The following is a 24,420-nucleotide window of genomic DNA, read 5'->3' on the forward strand; positions in this document are numbered from 1 at the left end:
TTACATCTCATTTCCGTTTTAAATGGGAGACCCCTTATTTTTAAACAGTGGCCCCTAGTTCTAGTTCTCAGGACTTTCATTCTAAAAATTCCTCACGTCAAGAATCTTTCAAAATATTTTGTGGAATTGCTCCACGTTCACTTGCTGTACATTTTCAGCTCCTTTCCTTTTTATTCCTCCATCTACTTATTTTCTCTTTGCTCCCTATGGTGCTGACTCATAGAGGGGTAAGATTCCAGGGCACTTATTGCCCTCCATTACCTGCTTAAATGGCCATTCTTCTTTGTGTGTATCACCATAGTGAGTGTCCATAGGGTACTGAACAGCAGGGGAGAAGACGTCACCATGAAGCCTGATCTTGTCCTCGGCCAGCATCTACTCAAGTTGGCCTCTAGCATGGGTCACTGGATGGAAATTGGGATGTGGAACTCTAGCTGATTTCTCCTTCCTTATCTCAGGGACACTGAGATCATCTGTAGCTCCCACAGCCGCTGACCCAGGTTAAATTAACCAATTCAGCACAGACTAGGGACCAGACCAAAGGCCTTCTTAGTTTGTATTTCCCTGTACCACAGCATATGATAATTTTACCCACAGATTCACAGGGGGCAACTCCAATTCATTTCTAATTATTTGTAAAAGAAAGAAATTTCTAACACCTTCCATAATCTCAGGATATCCCAAAGCACTTTACAGCCAATAAAGTACTTTTCAGGTGTCATTACTATTACGATGTAGGAAATGCAGGATTTCACACAGCAAGGTCCCACAAACAGTAATGATATAAATGACTCGGACAGCTGGTTTTAGTGATGTTAGTTGAGGGTTAAATACTGGCTAGGATGCCAGGGAGAAACCCCTGCACTTCTTCAAATAGCACCATGGAATCTGTTACAATCTCTGTGGAGACTTAAAAATTTTAAAGAGAAATTCAAACTTCCAGTTAACAACTGAAAGATTAACACATCGAGAATTTCACATTAAAAAAAATATTTTACTGTATCAAATGACTAACAACACTTTGACTAAACACTATTCTCTTTCATAGACAACTTATACTTTTAACTATAAAAATTAATGGTTCCTTTTTACTTATCACACATCACATTTTCCACAGAATTACAGATCTTATTCAAACAGTTCACAGGTGCTCCCAGCTTCCAATGGGTTGCTTCCTTTTTACTTTCCCAGCTGGGTAACCTCTACTCCCAAAACTGTCTCTCACCATTAGGGTTACACTGTAGATTTCTTCCTCCAGCTTCAAGCTAGGTAAATCTTCCAGCCTCCTTTAACTCCTCATGGACTCAGTCTTCAACCTGAGCGCGAGCTCCCAACTGCGTTCTGTGTGGTGAACGATAGAGTCAGCATTTTCTCTGCTCAGGGTGCATGCCTGCCTCATTCTATCTCTTGCTGTCTACTTCCCAGTTGGCTACACAGAGCACACAAGGCAAAACTGCAATCGCTGTCTGTCTATGATATTCCAGGGTTTAAAGGGAAGCCTGTAGCCTGATCCTAAAATGTCTTCCTCTACCCTCTTCCCCATGGCAACGGGAAACACATTAGCTTTGTATATAGGTAGAAATGTTAGTTATCCTTAATCCCAACTTCTTTTCATCCTAGAAACAAAGGGATAGTTTACAGCACAACTGTTTATGACGTAATATCTAAACATCTTTCTGGGACTTTGGGAAACTCAGGGTCTACTCATTGTGGACTTAGAAACTGCTGTCATTATCCCCAAACATAAATACCTCACACCTCCCTGTCAATAAAACAATCTGAATCTTCCTCAGATCTCTAACAATTGAACCACCCAGGCTTACTGTCAGTCAGGTTCCAGCACAGCTCATTCGGCCTATAAAGCCATAGTCCCAAAATATAGTAATCTTATAAACCAAAAGATACAACCCTAAAACATAATACTTTTATAAGCCTCACAATTGTAATAAATCTTTCATGAAGCCATGGCATGTGGATGGAGTTAAAATAAAGATCAGCCATGTTTCATTGAATGGCAGAACAGGCTCGAGGGGCTGAATGGCCCACTCCTATTACCATGTTCCTACTTACATACACCCAAGAAGGCGGATATATCAGTTAATTGTAATAGACTCCAGAATTAAAAGTAAAAGACCCTTGAGCTTAGCTATACTGAGAATACCTCAATATTGTCATGATCATGATCATATCGTGTTCCACCAAGGTCACTCAGCTCCTGACCTCATAACAGTCTTCCCCCCCCTTGATATACCATCATCCCTTGACATTCAATGGCATTACCATTGCTGAACCCTCCACTATCAACATCCAGGGTGTTACCATTGATCAGAAACTGAACTGGACCAGCCAAATGAATGCTATGGCTACAGAAGTAGGTCAGAGGCAGGAAATACTATGGTGGGTAACTCCCCTCCTGACTCCCCGAAGCCTGTCCACCATCTGCAAGGCACAAGTTAGGAGTATGATGGAATACTCTCCATTTACCCTGGATGAGTGCAGCTCCAACAACACTCAAGAAGCTTGACACTGGCCAGGACAAAGCAGCCTGCTTGATTGGCACCCCGTCCAACACCTTAAACATTCACTCCACCACAGACACAGATTGGCAGCAGTGTGTTCCATCCATCTGGAGTCTATTAAAATCAACTGATATGACCACCCTCTTGGGTGTACGTAAATAAGAACATAGTGTGGAATGTTACAGCCCCTTCACAGTGGGGTCAGGGCCGTAAAATGCAGCGAGCCTTTCAAAAGTCTATTGACTTAGGTCGGACTGTAAAATCCCACCGGCATATAATTCCGACCATAGTAATAGGAATGGGCCATTCAGCCCCTCGAGCCTGTTCTGCCATTCAATGAGATTTGGCTGATCTTTATTTTAACTCCATCCATATGCCTTGCCTGGCACTTGTGTGGCGTGAATGTTGATTATCTGCCCAAGCCTGAATGATGTCTGGGTCTTGTGCATATGGACACAGGCTGCTCCAGTATCTGAGGAGTCACAAATCATGCTGAATATTATGCAGTCATCAGCAAACATCCCCAATTCTGACCTTATGATGGAAGCTCTTTCGACAGCACCTTCCAAACCTGTGACCTCTACCACTCAGAAGGGCAAAGGCAGCAGATAGATCGGAACACCACCACCTGCAAGTTCCCCTCCAAGGCACTCACCACCCTGATTTGGAAATAAATCGCTGTTCCTTCACTGTCGCTGAGTTGAAATCCTGGAACTCCCTCCCTAACAGCACTGCGGGTGTACCTACACCACATGGATTGTAGCGATTCAAGAAGGCAGCTCACCACCACCTTCTCAAGGACAGTTAGGGATGGGAAACAAATGCTGGCCTAGCCAGTGACCCCCACATCCTGTGAACAAATAAGTAAAAAAAAATATTAAATTTTTCCAGAAACATGTGTTCAGTACGCTCAGTGTTCAATTTAAACACAAGGAACTGGAAGCACAATATTACATCTCTGTCAGAAAGCTAATAATAGACTTTCTGTGGCTACTGTTGGCAGACCATTGGCAGATTTGATATGACCCTTAAAATGGGCACCTCCTCATTGCTGTCCTATTGTTTTGTTTGTCACTTGAACAGATGCAAAAGAAGCTGGATGCCTGCACGCCAGTAATCCATTGAGAGACAAGCAGTAAATAAGAGATGAATACAAAGCTCTTATGAGCAGCCTTGAAAAGGCATTTAAAGGGAAGGAAGTATAATAAATTGTCAGCCAAGATGTACAGGCAGACAGAAATCAATAAGGGAGTGGACCCAATTTGGAAAAGGCAGTGAGGGAGTAGCCTGACTGTAATTGTGCTTAAGCTGTAGATCTAAAAAACAAATATGTTAGGTTTCCTGGGATGTTGCGCGGAGCTAAGCAATAACTATAGCCTCATGGAGGCAGTGTTCTCAAATATTGAAGAATTTATCGTCAGCTGGAATGTACATGGGCATCCAGGGATCGGAGGGTTTTGGACAATTTTATTCAGCTTGCGTATAGCTGTTATTTCAATCTAATTACATGCTCGGTCACAGCTTTCTTACCATTCTTACCAAATCAGAGATTTTGGAGCCAGCAACTCCGTTTTGAACTATGCATACATTCAAGTGAACATAAATATTTGAACCATAGACTGATTACAGTTCAGTCTTGTTAGACTTGACAGCAGTTGACAATGTTAATGGAGACCTTCCCTTTGAAGGTAATATTATCTCAGGTCATATACTGGGATTCACTTGGACTGAATTCTGTGTATGCGGAATGGGAGGATCCACACTGACTGTTCAAATTCAATCAATTTAAACTTAGGTCAACTTCTCCTAAGCCTAAGGTCTGGAATTATTTCCCTAAATCACTCCACCTCCCTCTCCCTCATTGAAGTTGCTCCTTGAAACCTATCTCTTTGGTCACCTGGGTCGCCTGCCTAGATCGCTCCTTATTGTAGCTTAGCGTCAAATGTTGCTTTACAACACTGAAATGCTTTGGGATGTTTTCATTGCATTAAAGGCGCTACATAAATGCAAGTTTTTGTTGTTGTAGCACAGGGTCCTGATCATGGAGAAACGCTATGTAATTTTCCATTTTCATGGAGAATTTGTCTTTCATCAGTATATAAACCTGTGCCTCTTGTCCTACTGTTACTTTTTATGTTGAAATAGTACTCTAGTTTTACCTTTCACACTAAAGGCTTTCTTGTTGGGTCCATGACTCCTTCACTCTGTTAATTGCAATCATCCAGACCAAGTGTGAACAGTTCACATATTGATATACTTTTTTAATCAATAGAAACAGATGGAGGGTGTGCAGATATAAAGTCTGATTAAGTCCATCACAATTACTTCCAAAGTGTCTTCCTGGACACTTTTTTATAAGCATACAGCACAATGATCATGACAGCAGTGAAAATATAAAATGAACACAGATAATGCTGGAAATACTCAGCAGGTCAGGCAGCATCTGTGGAGAGAGAAACAGAGTTAACTTTTCAGGTTAATGACCTTTCATCAGAATTGGAAAAAGTTAGAAACATAAACTGGCTGTAAACAAGTACAGAGACAGGGATGGGGGCCTGGGGAAGAAGGAACAAAAGGGAAGGTCTGTGACAGGTTGGAAGTCAGGAGTGGTTAAATAACAAAAGGGATGATGGTGCAAAGCAAAAAGGGATGGAAATGGGACAAGAAAAGAGACAAAAGCTGGTTCTAGAGGAGCTAAGAATAATAAAAGCATAATCATTTCCAGCAACTACTGATCTAAAAAAATGGGAGCAGTGGTTGTGATCTGCAATTGTTGAACGCAGAACCATAGAATGAAGATACACAGAAGGTGGTCTATCTATTCATGCCAGCTCTTTGTAAGATTAACTCAGCCAGTTCCACTCCTCCACCTTTCCCTGTAGCCCTGCAATATTTTTTCCTCTTTAGGCATTTATCCAATTGCCTTTTGAAAACCACTATTGAATCTCTTTCCGCCACACTCCAATGCATTCCAAAACCTGCTGTGCAAAAAAGCTTTTCCTCATGTCCTTGTTGGTCCTTTTGTTAATCACTTTTAATCAGAGTGCTCAGGTTCTCAACCCTTCCCTCAATGGGAACAGTTTCCTTCCAGCTACTCTGTCTAGACCCACAATGATTTTCGACACTTTCATCCGATCTACTCTTCTCTAATGAGAGCAACTCCCAGCTTCTCCATAGATAAAAACAAAAAACTACTGCGGATGCTGGAAATCCAAAACAAGAACAGAATTACCTGGAAAAACTCAGCAGGTCTGGCAGCATCGGCGGAGAAGAAAAGAGTTGACGTTTCGAGTCCTCATGACCCTTCAGCAGAACTGAGTGAAGTTAGGAGAGGGGTGAAATAACATTCCTTGTTCCAGTCCTACTCCGGCCCCCTCCCACAACTCTTTCTCCGGTACATCGATGATTACTTCGGTGCGGCTTCATGCTCTCGTTGGGACCTGGAAAAATTTATTAATTTTGCTTCCAATCTCCACCCCTCCATCATTTTCACATGGTCCATCTCTGACACTTCCCTTCCCTTCTTTGACCTCTCTGTCTCAATTTCTGATGATAGACTGTCCACCAATATCCATTACAAGCCTACCGACTCCCACAGCTACCTCGACTACAGCTCCTCACGCCCCACTTCCTGTAAGGATTCCATCCCATTCTCTCAGTTCCTTCGCCTCCGTCGCATCTGTTCTGATGATGCTACCTTCAAAAACAGCTCCTCTGACATGTCTTCCTTCTTCCTTAACCGAGGTTTTCCACCCACAGTCGTTGACAGGGCCCTCAACCGTGTCTGGCCCATCTCCAGCGCATCCGCCTTCACGCCTTCTCCTCCCTCCCAGAAACATGATAGGGTCCCCCTCGTGCTCACTTATCGCCCCACCAACCTCCGCATTCAAAGGATCATCCTCCGCCATTTCCGCCAACTCCAGCATGATGCCACCACCAAACACATCTTCTCTTCATCCCCCCTGGCGGCATTCCGTAGGGATCGTTCCCTCCGGGACACCCTGGTCCACTCCTCCATCACCCCCTACTCCTCAACCCCCACCTATGGCACCTCCCCATGCCCACGCAGAAGATGCAACACCTGCCCCTTCACTTCCTCTCTCCTCACCGTCCAAGGGCCCAAACACTCTTTTCAAGTGAAGCAGCATTTCACTTGCATTTCCCCTAACTTAGTCTACTGCACTCGTTGCTCCCAATGCGGTCTCCTCTACATTGGAGAGACCAAATGCAAACTGGGCGACCGCTTTGCAGAACACCTGCGGTCTGTCCGCAAGAAAGACCCAAACCTCCCTGTCGCTTGCCATTTTAACACTCCACCCTGCTCTCTTGCCCACATGTCTGTCCTTGGCTTGCTGCATTGTTCCAGTGAAGCCCAACGCAAACTGGAGGAACAGCACCTCATCTTCCGACTAGGCACTTTACAGCCTTCTGGGTTGAATATTGAATTCAACAACTTTAGATCTTAAACTCCCTCCCCCATCACCACCCCCTTCCCATTTCTTCCCCCTCCCTTTTGTTTTTTCCAATAATTTATATAGATTTTTCTTTTCCCACCTATTTCCATTATTTTTAAATCTATAACTGTAATACCCTGTCAGTCTTTCCACCCCACCCCCACTAGAGCTGTACCTTGAGTGTCCTGCCATCCATTCTTAATTAGCACATTTTCTTAGATAATATCACCACCTTTAACACCTCTTTGTTCCTTTTGTCTGTGACATCTTTTGATTATCTGCTCCTATCACTGCTTGCTTGTCCCTACAACCACCCCCCCCCCCACAACAACTTCTCTCCCCCCACCCCCTCCCCCAATCTTAAACCAGCTTATATTTCACCCCTCTCCTAACTTCACTCAGTTCTGCTGAAGGGTCATGAGGACTCGAAACGTCAACTCTTTTCTTCTCCGCCGATGCTGCCAGACCTGCTGAGTTTTTCCAGGTAATTCTGTTTTTGTTTCCCAGCTTCTCCAGTCTATCCACGTAACTGAAGTCCCTCATCGCTGGAACCAGTCTCATAAGTTTTTTATGCACCCTCTCTATTGCCTTTACATCTTTCCTAAAGTGCAGTGCCCAGAGTTGGACACAATACTCCAGTTGAGGCCCACCCAGTGTTTTATGAAGATTCATTATAACTTACTTGCTTTTTACTCTGTGCCTCTGTTTATAAAGTCCCGGATGCAGTATGTTTTTTTGACCACTTGCCTGGTCACCTTCAACGATTTGTACACATATACCCCCTGATCCCTCTGTTCCTGCGCTCCCTTTAGAATTGTATCCTTTATTTTATATTGCCTCTCCTTCTTCTTCCTATCTAAATGAACTACTTCTACATCTCTGCATTAAATTTCACCTGCCACATGTCCACCCATTCCATCAGTCTATCTCCTCTTGAAGTCTATCACTATCCTCACAGTTCACAGTGCTTCCAAGTTTTGTGTTATCTGCAAATTTGAAAATAGTGCCTTGCACACCCAAGTCCAGGACATTAATATACAAAATGAAAAGCAGTAGTCCTAATACTGACCCCTGGGGAACTCCGCTGTGAATCTTCCTGCAGTCCAATAAAACAACCGTTCACCAGTACTTTCTGCTTCCTGTCACTCAACCAACTTCATATCCATGCTGTCATTTTCCCCTTTATGCCATGGGCTTCAACCTCGCTGGCAAGCCTATTATGTGGAAGTTTATCAAATGCCTTTTGGAAGTGCATATGCACCACATTGACCAAGTTACCCTCGTTGATCATCTCTGTTACCTCATCGAAAAACTCAATCAAGCCAGTTAAACACCATTCGTCTTCAGCAAATCTGTGCTGGTTCTCTCTAATTAATGAACACTTGTCTGAGCGACTGTCAATTTTGTCTTAGTTTATCATCTATAAAAGCTTTTCCACTACTGAGGTTAAACTGACTGGCCTCAATGTTGTTTCAAAGGGATTAGTCTTCCCTTCAAAGCTATAATTCTGTTCACCCACATCATTTAATTTAGTGATAATCTGGCTAATAGATAGGTGATTTCCTCTCTGAATGTATGATTTGTAGTCTGTACGCTCAGTTCATAGCACCCTCGCCTTTGAATCAGGGGGTTGTGGGTTCATGTCCCACTCCCGGAAACCAAGAACTGTGATTGTACTCGAAAGAGTTGCCTCATAATTTTAGAGGTGTCAGCTGTGGCTCAGTTCATAGCACCCTCGCCTTTGAATCAGAGGGTTGTGGGTTCATGTCCCACTCCCGGAAACCAAGAACTGTGATTGTACTTGAATCTGTGACTGTTGATAACTCGAAAGAGTTACCATACTTTACTAGCAGATTAATGGGCAACATTCACTTCTTTCTCATTACTGCTCAATTCATCTAAATGGGGAGAATTAGCAATTCATTATTCACAAACTGTAAGAGTGTAGGCAGTAAAGATGCTCCATGGAAAAGTCTTTAAAGCCCACGTTTGGTTTTGCTGAAATTAATACACCATTCAGAAAGAAAAGCATGATTGAAGTTAAATTTCAATTTTCAGAAATAAAAAGTAAAATTTGCTGAAATATATTGTCACCTGATGTTGAACATTCAATCCTGTGGACATCCTCGTGACTGCTGTTCCAGGGAGAGACATGAAGTGTTAGGTCCAGCAATGGTAGCACCAGCACCTTTTGCTTAGTCCAAATTTGGAAGGGGCGATTGGACTTTAGATAGACTCCTCATGGATACAATTTATTGTGGCTTCATCATAAACCCTGAGGGTGAAGTTCAAGTTGTGTATTAACTTCACCTAAACCAATAAAGAAACAGTTTTAAAGCTGTCTCAGCTTGAAAAACATGGATTCAATCTTTACAAAGACTTTTCAAAGACTCGTTTTACCTCTCTATGTACTACACAAAAATATAAGCTTGAATGCCCCGGGAATAGCCAGTGCATGTCACTGCCAAATCCAATCATAGAATTTTAGAGCACAGAAGGAGGCCATTCAACCCATCATGTCTCTGCCAGCCCTCCAAAGGAGCAGTCCATAGATACATTGATGGGACAGAAGGAGGTCTCTTGCCCGTTTGCCAAGCTTTTCTGGCCCTGCCATGGGGGGGTGCGGCGGGCCAGCCAAAAAGTCCATTGACTTTTGGCGGGACTGAAAGATCCTGGCTGTGGGCGGGGCCAGGAAATCCTGGCCATTGTGTCTTTGCTGATTGAAGATGAGCAACCTAGCTTGATCCCACTTTCCAGCTCCTGGTATGTAACCTTGTGGGTAGCTGCACTTCAAATGCTATCCTAGTAGTTTTTAAATGCATTGAAGGCTTCCGCCTCCACTGCCCTTTCAGGCAGTGAGTTCCGATGTGCACCACTCTCTGGGTGAAAAAATTCCCCTCAGCTCCACTCTAATCTTTTCATAAAATACTAAACACAAAATGATGGAAGTTCTCAGCAGGTCAGGCAGCATCAGTGGAGAGATATGGAATTAACATTTCAGACCTGTGACCTTTCATCAGAACAGTTGGTTTTCTATTTTTCCTGCTGAAGTGAATTGATTCCCTGCAATATACTTCATCTGCTTCCTTCTACTCACTCCACCTACCTATATCCCTTTGCAGCCTCTTTGGACTGAATTTTGTTGGTTGAGTCTTGATCTTGATGTCCACCTCAATTCCAGGTCAGGCACCTGAATTTGGCACCTGGTACTTAAACTTAGTACTTGGTAAAATTTCCCTCTATAGTCTTCCACTAGGGGATTTTCACAGGAGGTGCACAATGAGTGCAGTCAATGGTCGCTTTAATTAAAATAAGTCTTTGTGAGACATGGTTGCGACCTTCTTGGAGGTGGCCAATTAAGAAGGCCCCAAGTGGACACTTAATTGTGCCTGATTAGCTACCTGTGTCTTCCTGAAGAAGGCAGGACAGGTAGGTAAAGTGATTTAGAAGAGATACAAGATATAAGGAAAGATGTACATATTTTCAAGGCTGAGATCAATGGATTTTTGAACTCTAAGGATTGGTCAGGAAAGTGAAGTTGAGCTGGAAGATAAACATTACTTTCAGCATCAGCATCTTATTAAGAAGTCGGCCATTTAGGACTAAGATGAGGAAAGATTTTTTCACTCAAAGGATTGGGAATAAATTCCCTATCCCAAAGAGCTATGGATGCTCAGTTGTTGAGTATATTCAAGACAGAGGTCAATAGATTTTTAGGAACTAAGGGATATGGGGACAGTGCACAAAGTTGAAGTTGAGGTAGATGACCAACCATGATCTTGTTGAATGACGGAGCAGGCTTGAAGGGCCAAATGGTTTACTCCAGCTCTTATTTCTTATGTTCAAATTATTGCAAATTAGTACAGTGATAATGGGATCTGTAGCCTAGTGGATATGGCACTGGACCAGCAGCTCAGTGTTTCTGAGTTTAAATCCCACCTTCTCCATCCCTGGCCTTGCAAGGATAAGTTACAAACTGGAGTTAAAAATATGATAAATATTGTGCGAGAAACTAAAGCCTGTCACTTTCTACTTGCCCTGGCCTGCGTGTGACTGTAACTGTTAACGCAGAGTAACAGGGATGTGCAGTATTGCCCACATCCCAAGAAGGACTAAATAAGTAAAAATCCATCATTGGTTCTTGCACAATATTAGTAACAGACAATTTCATATGAAATTGCTTTTGGAAGGATGCTGACCTATTCATTTTAAATGGTATCTCTGCCAAAATAGAAGGCAGAGGAATTTTACGTGGACACATTCATTACTAATATTGTGCAGCCAATTTCAGGCACTGTGTGTGTCCTAAGACAGTAACCCATCAATAGCTGGAGCGGATACCATGAACCACAAGATAGATTATCACATCAGTTGCACTGGATGTCAAAGTGATGTAAATGGCTCCCTCAGATCAGTCTCCTTCCCCAGAGTTCTACTGAAGACGGTGCCATTTGATATATTGTAGAAGGACAGGAAATATTTTTGGCTGCATCAATTTCTTTTCTGCGCTGACACCAATCTTTTCTTCTGCAGTCTTCAAAATTGATGGGAAATTGTGGACAAGCAATTTCTACATTTACCAAGGTGATAACTGTAAGGCCCTCTGTAGATTCTCAAAGTGGTTTTAATGCTGTTAATACAGAATCCAGGGGAAGTTTTGACATTTTAAATGCACTTCAGAGATTAATAATACAGCACTGAAATAATAATTTACTGGCAATTCTCCTTTGCTTATTACAAATATGGATTAAATGTGGTTAAAACACAGGGGTATCACCTTCAAGATGTACCCTTGATGTTTGCTTTTATATTCGGCCTAACAATTTGAAGGCTACATGTTTCCTGCAGCAACACCCAACCTACAATATAGACAGAAGGAGAATGCAAAGACTCCACACTAATAAAGTTCTGCTGACATCTCTTTAAGACCAGCACATAAGCTAATGTTCTAGTGCAGGGTATTCTCCTTGGTAATCATGGACAATTCATACAAAAGGTCCTACCACCATCCCAGATTTCCCTCCCTCCCCTTCTGTTCCCTCCCCCTACTCCCTCTCCTGCCATTACTCTCCCCTCCCAACCCCCTATTCTCTTCTGTCTGTTGCTGCTCCCTCCCGCCCTCCATTTGCCCCAATTCCTGCACCCTCTCCACACTCGTGTTCCCTCCTGCCCATTCCTGCACCACCCTCCCCCCCCCACGCCACTCTCTGTTTCCCCTTCTTTCTCCCTCTCTCTCTACCCCCTTGCTTCCTCTGGGTTTGAAGCTGAAAACTCTTTGCCTGCCTGCCCACCTCATGCAGATGACAGTGGTGAGAATAGGGTCTGGGTCCTGGGCGTATTCCCCTCTTATCCACCCCACTTCCCAGGCCCTGGCAATCTGCCCTGGGAAGAAGTGATAAAGATTTAAATTGCCCAAGTGAAGAGAGGTGACTTGATAGCAGCCTCCTCTTCCTCCAAGCCAGACTCAGCAATTATTTTCTTCAGGCCCTGGTCTTGAGAAGACACCCTGTGCAAGCCTTTTTACCATCTATGGGCTGCACTGGTCCCTTTAAGGTCCATCTTTGCCTCTTCACCTTACACTGCAGTAACAGAAAATTGGCAGGAGGACTGAGGCACTCATTGACTTCTGAAGATGCACCATAGAGACTGGTAATGAAGGTAAGAGCGATCCAATGGGATCCAAGGCAAGCGGATGACACGAAAATTGGTGGGGTGTTAAATAGTGAGGAGGATAGCCTTAGATTACAGGAGGATATAGACAGACTGGTCAGATGGGCTGATCAGTGGCAAATGGAATTTAATCCAGATAGTGTGAGGTGATGCACTTGGGCAGGACAAACAAGGCACGGGAATACACGAAGAATGGTAGGACCCTGGGAATCAGAGGGACCCTGAGGATCAGAGGGACCTTGGTGTGCATGTCCACCGGTCCCTTAAGGCAGCAGGACAGGTAGATAAGGTGGTTAAGAAGGCATATGAGATACTTGCCTTTATTAGCCGAGGCATAGAATATAAGAGCAGGGAGGGTATGCTGGAACTGTATAAAACACTGGTTAGGCCACAGTCAGAGTATTGCGTGCAGTTCTGCAATCCGCACAATAGGAAGGTGTGATTGCACTAGAGAGAAAGGAAGGATGTGATTGCACTAGAGAGAATGCAGAGGAGATTTACCTGGATGTTGCCTGGGCTGGAGAGTTTTAGTTATGAGGAGAGATTGGATAGACTGGGGTTATTTTCCTTGGAGCAGAGGAGATTGACGGGGGACATGGTGTATAAAATTGAGTGGCATAGATATGGTAGACAGGAAGGAACTTTTCCCTTGGTGGAGGGATCAATAATCAGGGGACAGGAGGCTTAGAGGGGATGTGAGGAAGAATTTTTTCACCCAAAGGGTGGTGGGAATCTGGAACTCACTGCCTGAAAGGGTGGTAGAGGCAGATAACCCTCATAACATTTAAGAAGTATTTGGATGTGCACTTGCAATGTCATGGCATACAAGATTATGGGCCTAGTGTTGGAAAATGGGATTAGAATAGTTAGGTACTTGTTTGACCGGTGCAGACTCGATGGGCCGAAGGGCCCTTTTTTGTGCTGTAGACCTCTATGATTAGGGCTGGCAACACTTGTTGGACATATTCCTGCAGGTTCCATCACCTGCTCTCGCACCTCCAATGACCCTGACCAGTCAAACAGCCATTCTCCCCATTTCAAATATTTTTACATCAAATAAACTGAAGTGTTCAAGGAAAGTACAGAAAGAAAGATCACATAATTCTTTTGAATGCCCCAGTGGTTTCTCTCCTAGATTGCTTGCGGCAGTGCCTTGGAGATGAACCTTGAATACCTCAAGACCCTGGGACAAACCTGGAGGGTTGACAACTCTGCGGATGGTTGGTGGCTTCGACAAGAAATAAATAGGAGTAATGCACAAGAAAGTGTTGTGTAGCACCAATGTTTAGGGTGACACTTATTAAAATGATCCTTTTTTTCCTTAAATGCAGCTGTATACAGCCACAAACCAGAACTGCCGCAGTACCACACCAGCCTCTTCCCACAGACCATGGTCTTCACGGATGCCAGCAACTTTAGCGGTCTGACCAGTCTTCCTATGGCCAAGCAGGTAATTAATGATGCAAAGCATCTTTCTATCAACTTGCATTACTTCTCCAGAGGAGAAAGAAAGTACCTTCTGAGTGGTGCAAAGTTCCAGTATCCAAAACATGCAAAATAAACAAGAGGAGATATCCAGAAAATATCAAGAACAAGAGCAAAATACTGCAAATGCTGGAAATCTGAAATAAAAACAGAAAATTCCACAAATACTCAGCAGGCAGCATCTGTGGAGAGAGAAACAGACGTGACTTTTCAGGCCGACAACAGCATTTTCTGTTTTTATTCCAAAAAATATTAGTTGATTCTCAATTGAAACCTTAGCATGGTGCAGGAAAGCTGCTTGCTCGATACCCCAGAATGAATATCATCTCCGAGGCATTGTCAAATGAAAGATCACCAATGAGGGACGCGCTGTGGTCATTTGTAAATTATAACTGGAAAATTTCAGGGTCTGAGATGGTCATTGCATGCTCTCTACCCTTCCATGAATCAGGTATAGTGTGCTCTGTGACTTTGCTAAACAGATTACAAAAGGTACTTCAAGCTATTAGCTACAGAGATCCCTGGTGAATGGAAATGGCACTGAAAGGTGTCTGTTCACCCAGTACGAACTAGACGATGTTGATAAACTTTATGGAATTGCAAGCAGATTTCCCAGGGGAAAGTCCAGCTGTCTGCAATAAACAATAACAAAATTTTTTAAAAATAGAACAAAGCCAAGATTCAGTGGGTGATGAATGAGTCCACATCAGAAATCTCCATGAGAGCAGGCTTCAGTTAGCGTCCTATCAAATCACAAGGCATTTAATGGTTGCATAAACCTGGCGTCGTGTGGGAACAATGTGCCAACTACTTCGATCCTAAGCAGGGAAATACTCCATGCTGTAATTTTATCCAGTCAATAGCCGAACTATTCATTTCATTGAGTGTACATTCATGGGAAAATTGCTAGTTTTGCCTTTGTGCTGTTATCTTCTTCTTCATTAAAGAGTTAGGATCGCCAACTGCTCTCGAACATATTCCTACATCACATGGCCTTCTGCCTCAACCCAATCGAACCAACCTTTAGTTCCCATTTCCAGTATTTTACAACCACAAATGAAAGGGTTCAAAGAAAGTGAATAAAACAATTTTTTAATACCCCAATGGTTTTTCTCTCAGGCTGCTCACAACAGTGTCTTTTTTTAATCTTTGGGGACCTCAGGATAATCCTGGAGGAATGGCAACTCTAAATGAGGGCAGAGTAATAATTTTTTTCTGAGTTTCCTGGAATACTCTCATAAAACCTCGCCATCTCTATCCCCTCCTTTCAAACCCTCTGTAAAGACCAGGCCTTTGCTCATCTTTCTGAATTACTCCTTCTTTGTTTCTGTGTCAATATCTTTGCCTGATTACTCTCCAGTGAAACACCTCTGGATATTTTACTATGTTAAAGGTGCTATATAAATGCAAGTTGTTGTTGTTGAAAAGTCAATATTGTCTGCTTTGTAATAAAAATAGAAAATGCTGGAAAAACTCAGCAGGTCTGGCAGCATCTCTGGAGGGAGAAACAGAGTTAACCTTTTGAGTTCAAATGACTTCTTCGTATGCCTACTAAGAGGACAATGATACCTTGCTAACAGTGATTCTGTTCCACATTCTTTTCACGTTGCAGTTCTATGTGCCATTTGTACAAACCTACAGTCTCTGGGGAGGCTACTGATCTCAGTTGGGTTGTTGGAGGGGTTTGGGGATGAGGATGGGAGTTGTGGGCTGTGGTGATATCCTTCTCCATAAGAGAGGATCAGAGAGTATTACTCCAATCTTCTCCCCTCCACCTCTTCACAGTTTCTTTCTCCATCCTATTTTATTGGATTCTTCCCTGAAAGGGGATGCAATAGAGTTCGATGCTCACTGGCAGTCCTCTAGTGCTTCACCTGATTGCCCGTTCTTTATATACAACTAGACCATGAATTTTAGCAGGATATTGGACCCTGTGTGAATGGACAGCCCAGCCATGTTCTTCCTTGATCATTCACTTAATCACACTTTCTACCAGATGGTCACTGGGTGGTGGGCAACAGCAGGACTCCTGGCTGATTATTCCTCTCCAGCTCAGGGACATAGACATTGTGTCTGCCCCAGCTGAAGCCACCACAAACTGGCTGTTAAGCCTAAAACCTCCTGGTCTGTATAGTTCAGTATAAAACTGGGCAAATTCTCTTATCCGCTAAGCCACTGTGTGAACTCTGACAAGTTACAGTGGCCTGAGGACAGGTTGAAGTTAATGCACAACACCCAGATTTGGGTATCCTAAGTTTAGGGAGCTGGGAAAATAAAATCAGTATAAAAGAGCATAAAAATTTAAAAAGAAGCTATATCTTATGTCTGAATTCCCTTTGCATTCAAGAGCTTTAGCAATATGAAGTCCAGCTTACTAAATACACTCAGAGCAGGTAGAATGAACCAGTAGTGGCCTTAACTCATTTATTTTGAATTAATTTCCATACATTAACGTCCCCATTAAGATCCAGTAAAGCTTACACTGACATATTCATTTCTATGGTTACAAGACATAGCAACACATCATCACCGAGCCCGGGTGTCAATACACTGGCCCAATGCTTCCTTGTATTATTCTGCTAACATAGAAACATAGAAAATAGGAGCAGGAGTAGGTCATTTGGCCCTTCGAGCCTGCTCCGCCATTCAATATGATCATGGCTGATCCTCTATCTAAATGCCATACTCCTGCGCTCTCCCCTTATCCCTTGATGCCTTAAGAGTCCAGAAATCTATCTGCTTCCTTCTTAAATATATTCAATGACTTGGCCTCCACAGCCCTCTGTGGTAAAGAATTCCATACATTCACTCCCCTCTGTGTAAAAAAGTTTATCCTTATCTCAGTCCTAAATGGTCAACTCCTTGTTCTAGTTCCCCCCCCCCCCGCCAGCCAGAGGAAATATTATCCTTGCATCCAGTCTATCCAACCTTGTCAGAATTTTATATGTATTATTCTTTCCATTCTTCCAAACTCCAGGCCTGAATACAGGCCTAGTCGGCCCAATCTCTCTCATACGACAATCCTGCCATTCCAGTAATCAGTCTAGTGAACCTTTGCTGCACTCCCTCTATGGTAACTATATCCTTTTTTAGGTAAGGAGACCAAAACTGCACACAATACTCCAGCTGTGGTCTCCCCAAGGCCCTGTATAGCTGCAGTAAGACGTCCTTGCTCTACTCAAGTCCTCTCACAATGGAGGCCAACATATCTTTTGCCTTCTAACTGCTTGCTGCACCTGCATGTTTGCTTTCAGTGATTGGTGTACAAGAACACCCAGATCCCCTTGTACATCAGCATTTTCCAATCTATCACCATTTAAATAATACTCTGCCATTCTGTTTTTCCTACCAAAGTGGATAACTTCACATTTATCCATGTTATACTGCATCTGCCATGTATTTGCCCACTGACTCAACCTGTCTAAATCGCCTTGAAGCCTCTTAACATCCTCCTCAACACTCACATTCCCTCCAAGTTTTGTGTCACCAGAAAACTTGGAAATATTGCATTTGGTTCCCTCATCCAAATCATTGATATATATTGTGAATAGCTGGGGCCCAAGCACTGATCCCTGCGGTAACCCACTAGTCACCGCCTGCCAACCTGAAAAAAACCCATTTATTCCTACTCTCTGTTTCCTGTCTGCTAACCAATTCTCAATCCATGCCAGTATATTACCCCCAATCCCATGTGCCTTAATTTTATACACTAACTTCTTATGTGGGAACTTTATCAAAAGCTTCCTGACAATCCAAATATACCACATCCACTGGTTCTCCTTTATCTATGCTGCTAGTTATGTCCTCAAAGAACTCCAGTAGGCTTGTCAAACGTGATTTCCCTTTCATAAATCCATGTTGACTTTGTCTAATCCCGTTGATACTTTCTAAGTGTCCTGTTATTTAGTTATTATTCAGTAAAAACCAATTAAGTGGTATATTTGCTTTCTATGCATCAAACAAGAGTTAATTCCTGTACAACTGGTTAGACAGGCAAACTGCTGTTGAACTCTTGGACAGTTTGACTTCAGGAGTTCATAATTCTAATTCTAACCCTAATTCTTGTGTTCTTGTAAAAGACTTAGGTTATAAATTTTGTTGTTGTTTAATATGAATCCGCATGATATTAAGAACACTGGCTTTGCACAGATAAGTTGCAGTAATTCCTCCCATATCAAATGGAGAAAGAAAGAAATCACAAATTATTAACACTTTTGGGCAGGTGAGACCCAACAGCTCCCTCAAAGAGGCATAGGAATTGCTAGTTGGGGAACCAAGCACAGAATTCTCCCAACCTGATGGAGGCAGGGTTCCAGAGTGTGTGGCTTGGAAAAGTCCTGTAAAAGGACAGTAGGTCAGGACCCTGATGTGATCCCACCTTCTCGCAGCATTCCCCAGGGAGGGTTGCATGACTAGTGGGGAACCCCTGTGGACCTGGCGTGAAAGCAGTTGAGATGATTAAAAAGGCAATTAAGAGTCGTTTTAACCATGAATTTCTTCTTTCCCAACACTGTAAGGGTCCACACTGTGTCTGCACTTTGCCTGGGTCACCAAGGCGGATGCACAGTGAGAAGAACTTCTTCAGTGAAACTGACAAGCTGGGAAGGCTTTGATCAGTTACACTGAAGAACTCAAGCCATGGCCAGGTGAGGTGCTGCTCAAAGTGCTTCTTCTCTCAAAGAGCTCAATAATTGCTTGACAGGTGATTTGTAACTTCTTGCACTTCACTCATCATCAGATGCACTTCCCTGCTGCCAGTCTTCAATGCGGCAAGTTGGATTTTACCGGGCACCATAGTCCCTGACCGCCTAGTTAAAACTTGGTGGTGAGCCTGCCCACCATGCTGACGGCTGTCTCTCAGAAATTTAACACTGGGAGCAGCATTCATTGCTTTAAGCCAAGACTTTCAGCCCTATCTCAGGAGGAATGCCTGCCTTAGAAAGCTGCTGACCAATCAGAAGGATGGCAGCTCTGTAGTCCTAGCAGCACCAGGCGGGAGCAGTGGCCACTACCAGCACTACAGTCAGTCCCGACGAAGAGGAGGCTGGACTTAAGGTAAGTCTGGGGTATCGCCGGGGCCAAGCTGGCAGGCCCCGCTGAGGCGAGTGGGGTGGGTGGGGAGGCTGGGTTTGAGAGGCCAGACAGGGAAGGTAAAGGGGAAAGTATGGCCTTGGGGGAGGAGTATCTTCGATGGGCACAGGGGAGCCTCAAAGAAGTTACCCCTTTGTCTGAGACCAGCCTGCGCACCTAAAGCTGCCAGGCTACCTACTTGGCATGCGCCTCTCCCTGCTATGGGTAAAATAGCAGCGGTGGCGCGATGAGGCCCTTTGGCCACTTAAGGGCCTCAATAGACCCAAGGATGAGCGGGCTGCCTGACACCTCCACTGCACCTGCCCCCGGCCCACCCCACCCCACTCCACCCCAGTAAAATTTCAATCAAGTCAGGGCAGGCTGCTAGGTGGCGAGCAGGCCACTGGCTGGATTACATGAGCCCCCCCTACCGCCTTCAAACCCGCCAGTGGGGAAGCATAAAATGCAAGCCACCATGGGAACAGCTTGAACAACTCTACCTTCCACCTCTAACTAGGTGCAAAAACAGAAGCTATGCCACCACCAGCAGCTCCAGCAGTGGCAGAAGCACCAGCAGCTACATGCCCCACCTAAGGGCAGATGGAATGGCCACTGAGATCCAACTGGAAGGAAGCAAGACCCAAAACAACAAGGTCTACAGACAGACGATCAGCTCTTTCGACATGGCTGAGCACCAGTGCCTAGGGAGGCACAGGCTCTCACAGCAGGTTTTGCTGATATGTGCAGCCTCCTGGAACAAGAGATCCTTCCCTGTGGACCAAGTGGGCACAGTTTGCCAGTGGCCAATAAGGTGTCTGTCCCTGGAGGACTACCACCCCCCCCATTCCCTCTCCCCCATGGTCTCTGCCTGCCGCCAGATTGGAGGGACCATACTTCTGCTGTCTCTTCAGCCACTTCCATCCATGCCTGCTTATTTGGAGAGGTTGTTGTCTTCCTCCTGTCCTTGAGCCCACCTCACTGCAGCCCCTCAGATCCCACAGCAGGACCTCCATGTAAGAGTGAGAGACCGGGGAGCAGCCTTCCCAGGTCTCCTCACCATTTCTTTGGCTGTAAATGCAAAATTCTGGTGCTGGTGAGCCATTTTAACTCTTCCTTTAACAGAATGGACTTGTCACCCTCCCACTTTCTTAACTGGTGAGGGAGCCTGAAGGTGGGATGATAATTAGTTTGCTCTGAGAAAGACCAAATCAATCAGTTGGGTTCCCGAATCGAAAATTGTCCTATTGTTGACTTGAATGGACAGATTCTTCTGTAACGGGGCTAAGACATCACACTATATTTTTATAAAATATATATTATATGTATATATAAATAAAATCATGGCTAATCCTATTTTAAAACTGGACAATAACCTTTTAAAATGATTGAAGCCATGTTTGGCTGTGACCTTCGAACAATAGGAGCTAATCTGGCATTTTCGAAGAAATATGCACCTCGTTATCTCTGAAGAGACGCTAACGACCACTGCGGACTGCGGAGACCAAATTCAAAGGGCATTATACAAGTTCCATCTCCGCTTGATAAGCCAATCATGGCCAACTGGAGCTGAGTCGTCTGCTAGGACAAAGGACCCTACAACCTTCCTTTCAAACTTTTAATGGTTGAGACATTAACAAACTCAGGAACCCAGACAAAGGAATATACACCCTTCATCAAAGCCAAAGTGGACAGGTGGGAGTTATGTGACATGCACCCCCCCCCCCCCACCCCAGTGCCCCCCCCCCAGCTAGGAGAACCAGTTATACTGTCTTGCTGTACTGCAAATCAGTCTGCATCTTCCATCTACCAAGCGGCAGCTTGGGTACAGAGGCTCTGTCCAGGTTTGAATGCCTGGCCCCATCTACACTGTTTCTCGTGGAACTTCTGAACTTGTATACCATCGCCTACAAGACAGATTCATCCCTGTGTGCCTATCTCATCGTGGAAGTCAACACTACTGGAAAAGTGAATTATCCAGCATCAGTCCGGCCTGCCCACCTCTGTGAAGGAATTCACCATTAGACTTTGATTCTGGACTCTGGACTCAAGTGAAACAATAATTCTTATCTCCTTGGTCTTTGCCCTGCAAATTTTTCTTTCTCTATCCCCTTCTTTTATTATATGGGTGTAAAGGAGGCAGTGTTGTTACCCTCCTCTTGTGTTTGAGTGTGTGCAAATAAACTAACCCTCTAAGTTCACCCTATCTTGAGTTTGCTGTGGGGTTATGAATAGAAATTGGATTGCACCAAAACTGAGGGGTTGAGAAAATATGCCACTGCTTGTAAAGGGGGGAAATCAAAATCAAAACACTTATCTGTTTATGGATAGTGGTGAGAGGAGCAACTAGGGTTGTTTAAATTAAACCCCCTCCTGTCTGTAATACTTCCCTAAGTGAAAATGAGGAACTTAAGGATTTTAGTGTTAGTGATGAAATAGTATTGGAAAATTTAATGCGACTAAAGCCGACAAAGCCTCTGGGCCTGATTGTCTCCACCCTAAGGTTTTGAAAGAGATAGCTACAGAGATAGTAGATACATTGGTTTTAATCTTTCAGAATTCCCTGGATTCTAGAATGGTTCCCTCGATTGAAAGGTTCCAAATGTAACACCGTTATTTAAGAAAGCTGAGGAGTAAGAAAACTGGGAACTATGGGCCGGTCAGCCTGATATCATCAGTAGGGAAAATGCTGGAATCTGTTATTAGGTTCATGATGACTGGGCACTTAGAAATGATTGGGGAGAGACAACATGGATTTATGAAAGGCAAATCGTATTTGACAAATCTATTAGAGTTTTTGAGGTTGTAACTATTAAGATTGAAAAGGGGAACCAGTGGATGTGGTGTATTCAGACTTGCAAAAAAGCATTCGATAAGCTGCAACACAGGAGATGTTACACAAAATTAGGCCTCATGAGATTGGGTGGTAATATATTAGCATGGATTGAGAATTGGTTAATGGAGAAAAAACCAAGAGTAGGAATAAATGGCTTATCTTTGGGTTGAGAGGCTGTAACTAGTGGGGTACAATGATCAGTACTTGGGCCTCAGTTATTTACAATCTATATCTATGACTTAGATGAGAGACCGAGTATAATGGACCCAGGTTTGCTGATGAAACAAAGTAAGCTCAGGGGAGGACACAAAGAGGCTGCAAAGGGATTTAGACAGGTATAAGTTGTAGGTAAAATTGTAACAGATGGAATATAATGGAGAGAATTGTGAAGTTACCACTTTGGTAGGAAAAATAGAAAAGCAGAATATTTTCTAATTGGAGAGACTAGGAAATGTTGGTATTCAGAAGTATCTGATTGTCTTTGTATATGAATCACAGGATGTTAACATGCAAGTACAGCAAGTAATTAGGAAAGCAAATTGTAGGTTAGTCTTTATTACACAGGGATTGGGGTATAAGAGTGAAGAAGTCTTACTGTAATTGAATAGGTCTGTGGTGAGACCATACACAGAGCACTGTCCACAGTTTTGGTCTCCCTGTCTAAGCAAGGATATACTTACCTTAGATAGAATGCAACAAAGGCTCACCAGACTGATTCCTGGGATAAGGGGAGAGATTGAGTAGACTAGGTCTACGTTCCTTGGTGTTTGGAAGAATGAGAAGTGATCTCATTGAAACATTTAAGATTATTAATGGACTTGACAGGGCAGATAATAGGAGAATGTTTCCCATGGCTGAGGAGTCTAGAACTAGAGGCTACAGTCTCAGAATAAGGGGTGAGCCATTTAGGACTGAGATGAGGAGAAATTTATTCACTCGAAGGGTTGCAAGCCTTTAGAATTCTTTATCCCAGAGAGCTGTGGGTGATCCATTGATGAGTATATTTAAGTCAGGAACTGGTAAACTTTTGGCTACTAAAGAGCATGGAGATAGTGCAGGAAGGTGCAGCTGAGGTAGAAGGTTGGCCATGTTGAGATGCAAAGTAGGCTTGAGGGGCTGAATGGCCTATTCCTGCTCTTATTTCTTATGTAAATAAAAAAAGACTCAAGGTCCATCTAGTTCACCTTCTACCATTCTGGTAGTGCCTTGATACAACAGAAATGGAGTTGCTGACTAATAGCAATCAATCTCTATCAAGTAGTCTACAACAGACAGAAATTATGCAAAGATAACCTCTGTGCTGGAGAGTTTGGAAACCATAGATTCCCAGTCGATCTTTTCCTCCAAAGCATGTTATACTTACCACGTCAAGTCTCAAAATACTCATATACTGTATCCCAAAATGTTATTTTTCTGAAAGAAATTTAATTTGCATTTGAATGGATTAGTATTAACGGCTTCCACTGTCTCCCTCAGGAGAATATCTATAGACTGACCACTTATTTCCCAGATTAGTTTTGATAGATCTGTCCATTTTCAGAGATTAATTCCATCCATCTGCCTTCTTGTCTTTTTCGATCTCTTCTCTCTCCAGAGGTACCTCCAATTGCCTGTTGATGTAATTTACACTATCCACTTCAAAGGCCTCCCCTATAAATATACTCTGATAGCCTTTGTATGATAATTTCTGCCTTATTTCCCTTCTTATTCCTAACTTGCTCATTCTTATCCTGTCTCTGTTAGTATTTGAGATCTTCATGACAGTGAACAAGTTAATCTGTCATTATGTGTTAGTCTTAATTTCATTCCTTCAAATTATTTGCTAAATTAACTTTACAAAAATGTGAAAATATGTGTTTCATGTTCACTGGGAAAATTTAAATGTAAGTTTTCTCCTGAAAAAAATATAACTATTGTCCTTCCAAAATGTTATTTTGTACTTTTCTTTGGGTTGCTCAACTTAATCTTCCATCACCCATCTATAAGACAAAGCGCCTGAACCTCAGTTTTCAGCTCGCAACCCAGTTGTCCATTGGTAAATGGGAACAGTCCAAGTTAACCCCTGCCTATCTCTTTCCTGTCACAAAATAGGTTGGGATAAAAGAGACCCTTCAACTCCAGTGAACTCAAACCTTTTTCCTCATCTTATTACTTCTTGTCTCCAGTCCAGCCAAGGCCAGGATCTCACCATGGGGAAATATTTCCCTGGTCATTATGTGTCAGTGGAAGGGTGACCATAGTGTGCAGACTTCTGTTCTCCATTTTCTAGCTAACCAAATTTTGAAACATTTACAATTCTGGAAATTGCCAGAGGAAGTTTCCCCATTATTGCTAACACACATCAACCCGTGAACCCTTTCATCCATCAGTTACTGTTTTTCTTACTTTT

At 43.4% G+C, this 24,420-nt stretch overlaps 1 protein-coding gene and 1 long non-coding RNA gene across 3 annotated transcripts in view; one reads left to right on the forward strand and one right to left on the reverse strand.

Moving 5' to 3' along the window:
* Nucleotides 1-24,420, forward strand: part of LOC144687630 (hepatocyte nuclear factor 1-alpha-like) — a 225,990-nt gene that overhangs the window by 167,358 nt on the left and 34,212 nt on the right. The window contains exon 8 of the mRNA XM_078554000.1: nucleotides 13,975-14,093. Coding sequence (XP_078410126.1) covers nucleotides 13,975-14,093 — 119 coding nt within the window. The remainder of the gene's footprint in view (nucleotides 1-13,974; nucleotides 14,094-24,420) is intronic.
* The window catches only part of LOC144687633 (uncharacterized), a 60,683-nt gene continuing 39,150 nt past the window's right edge, over nucleotides 2,888-24,420 (reverse strand). For both annotated transcript variants that reach the window (XR_013578179.1, XR_013578180.1), the window contains exons 3-4: nucleotides 9,068-9,248; nucleotides 2,888-3,369 (exon numbers count right to left, since the gene is read on the reverse strand). This is a non-coding gene — a long non-coding RNA (uncharacterized LOC144687633). The remainder of the gene's footprint in view (nucleotides 3,370-9,067; nucleotides 9,249-24,420) is intronic.

This window comes from Cetorhinus maximus, chromosome 12, assembly GCF_964194155.1.
Source record: "Cetorhinus maximus chromosome 12, sCetMax3.hap1.1, whole genome shotgun sequence".
Classification (NCBI taxonomy): domain Eukaryota; kingdom Metazoa; phylum Chordata; class Chondrichthyes; order Lamniformes; family Cetorhinidae; genus Cetorhinus; species Cetorhinus maximus.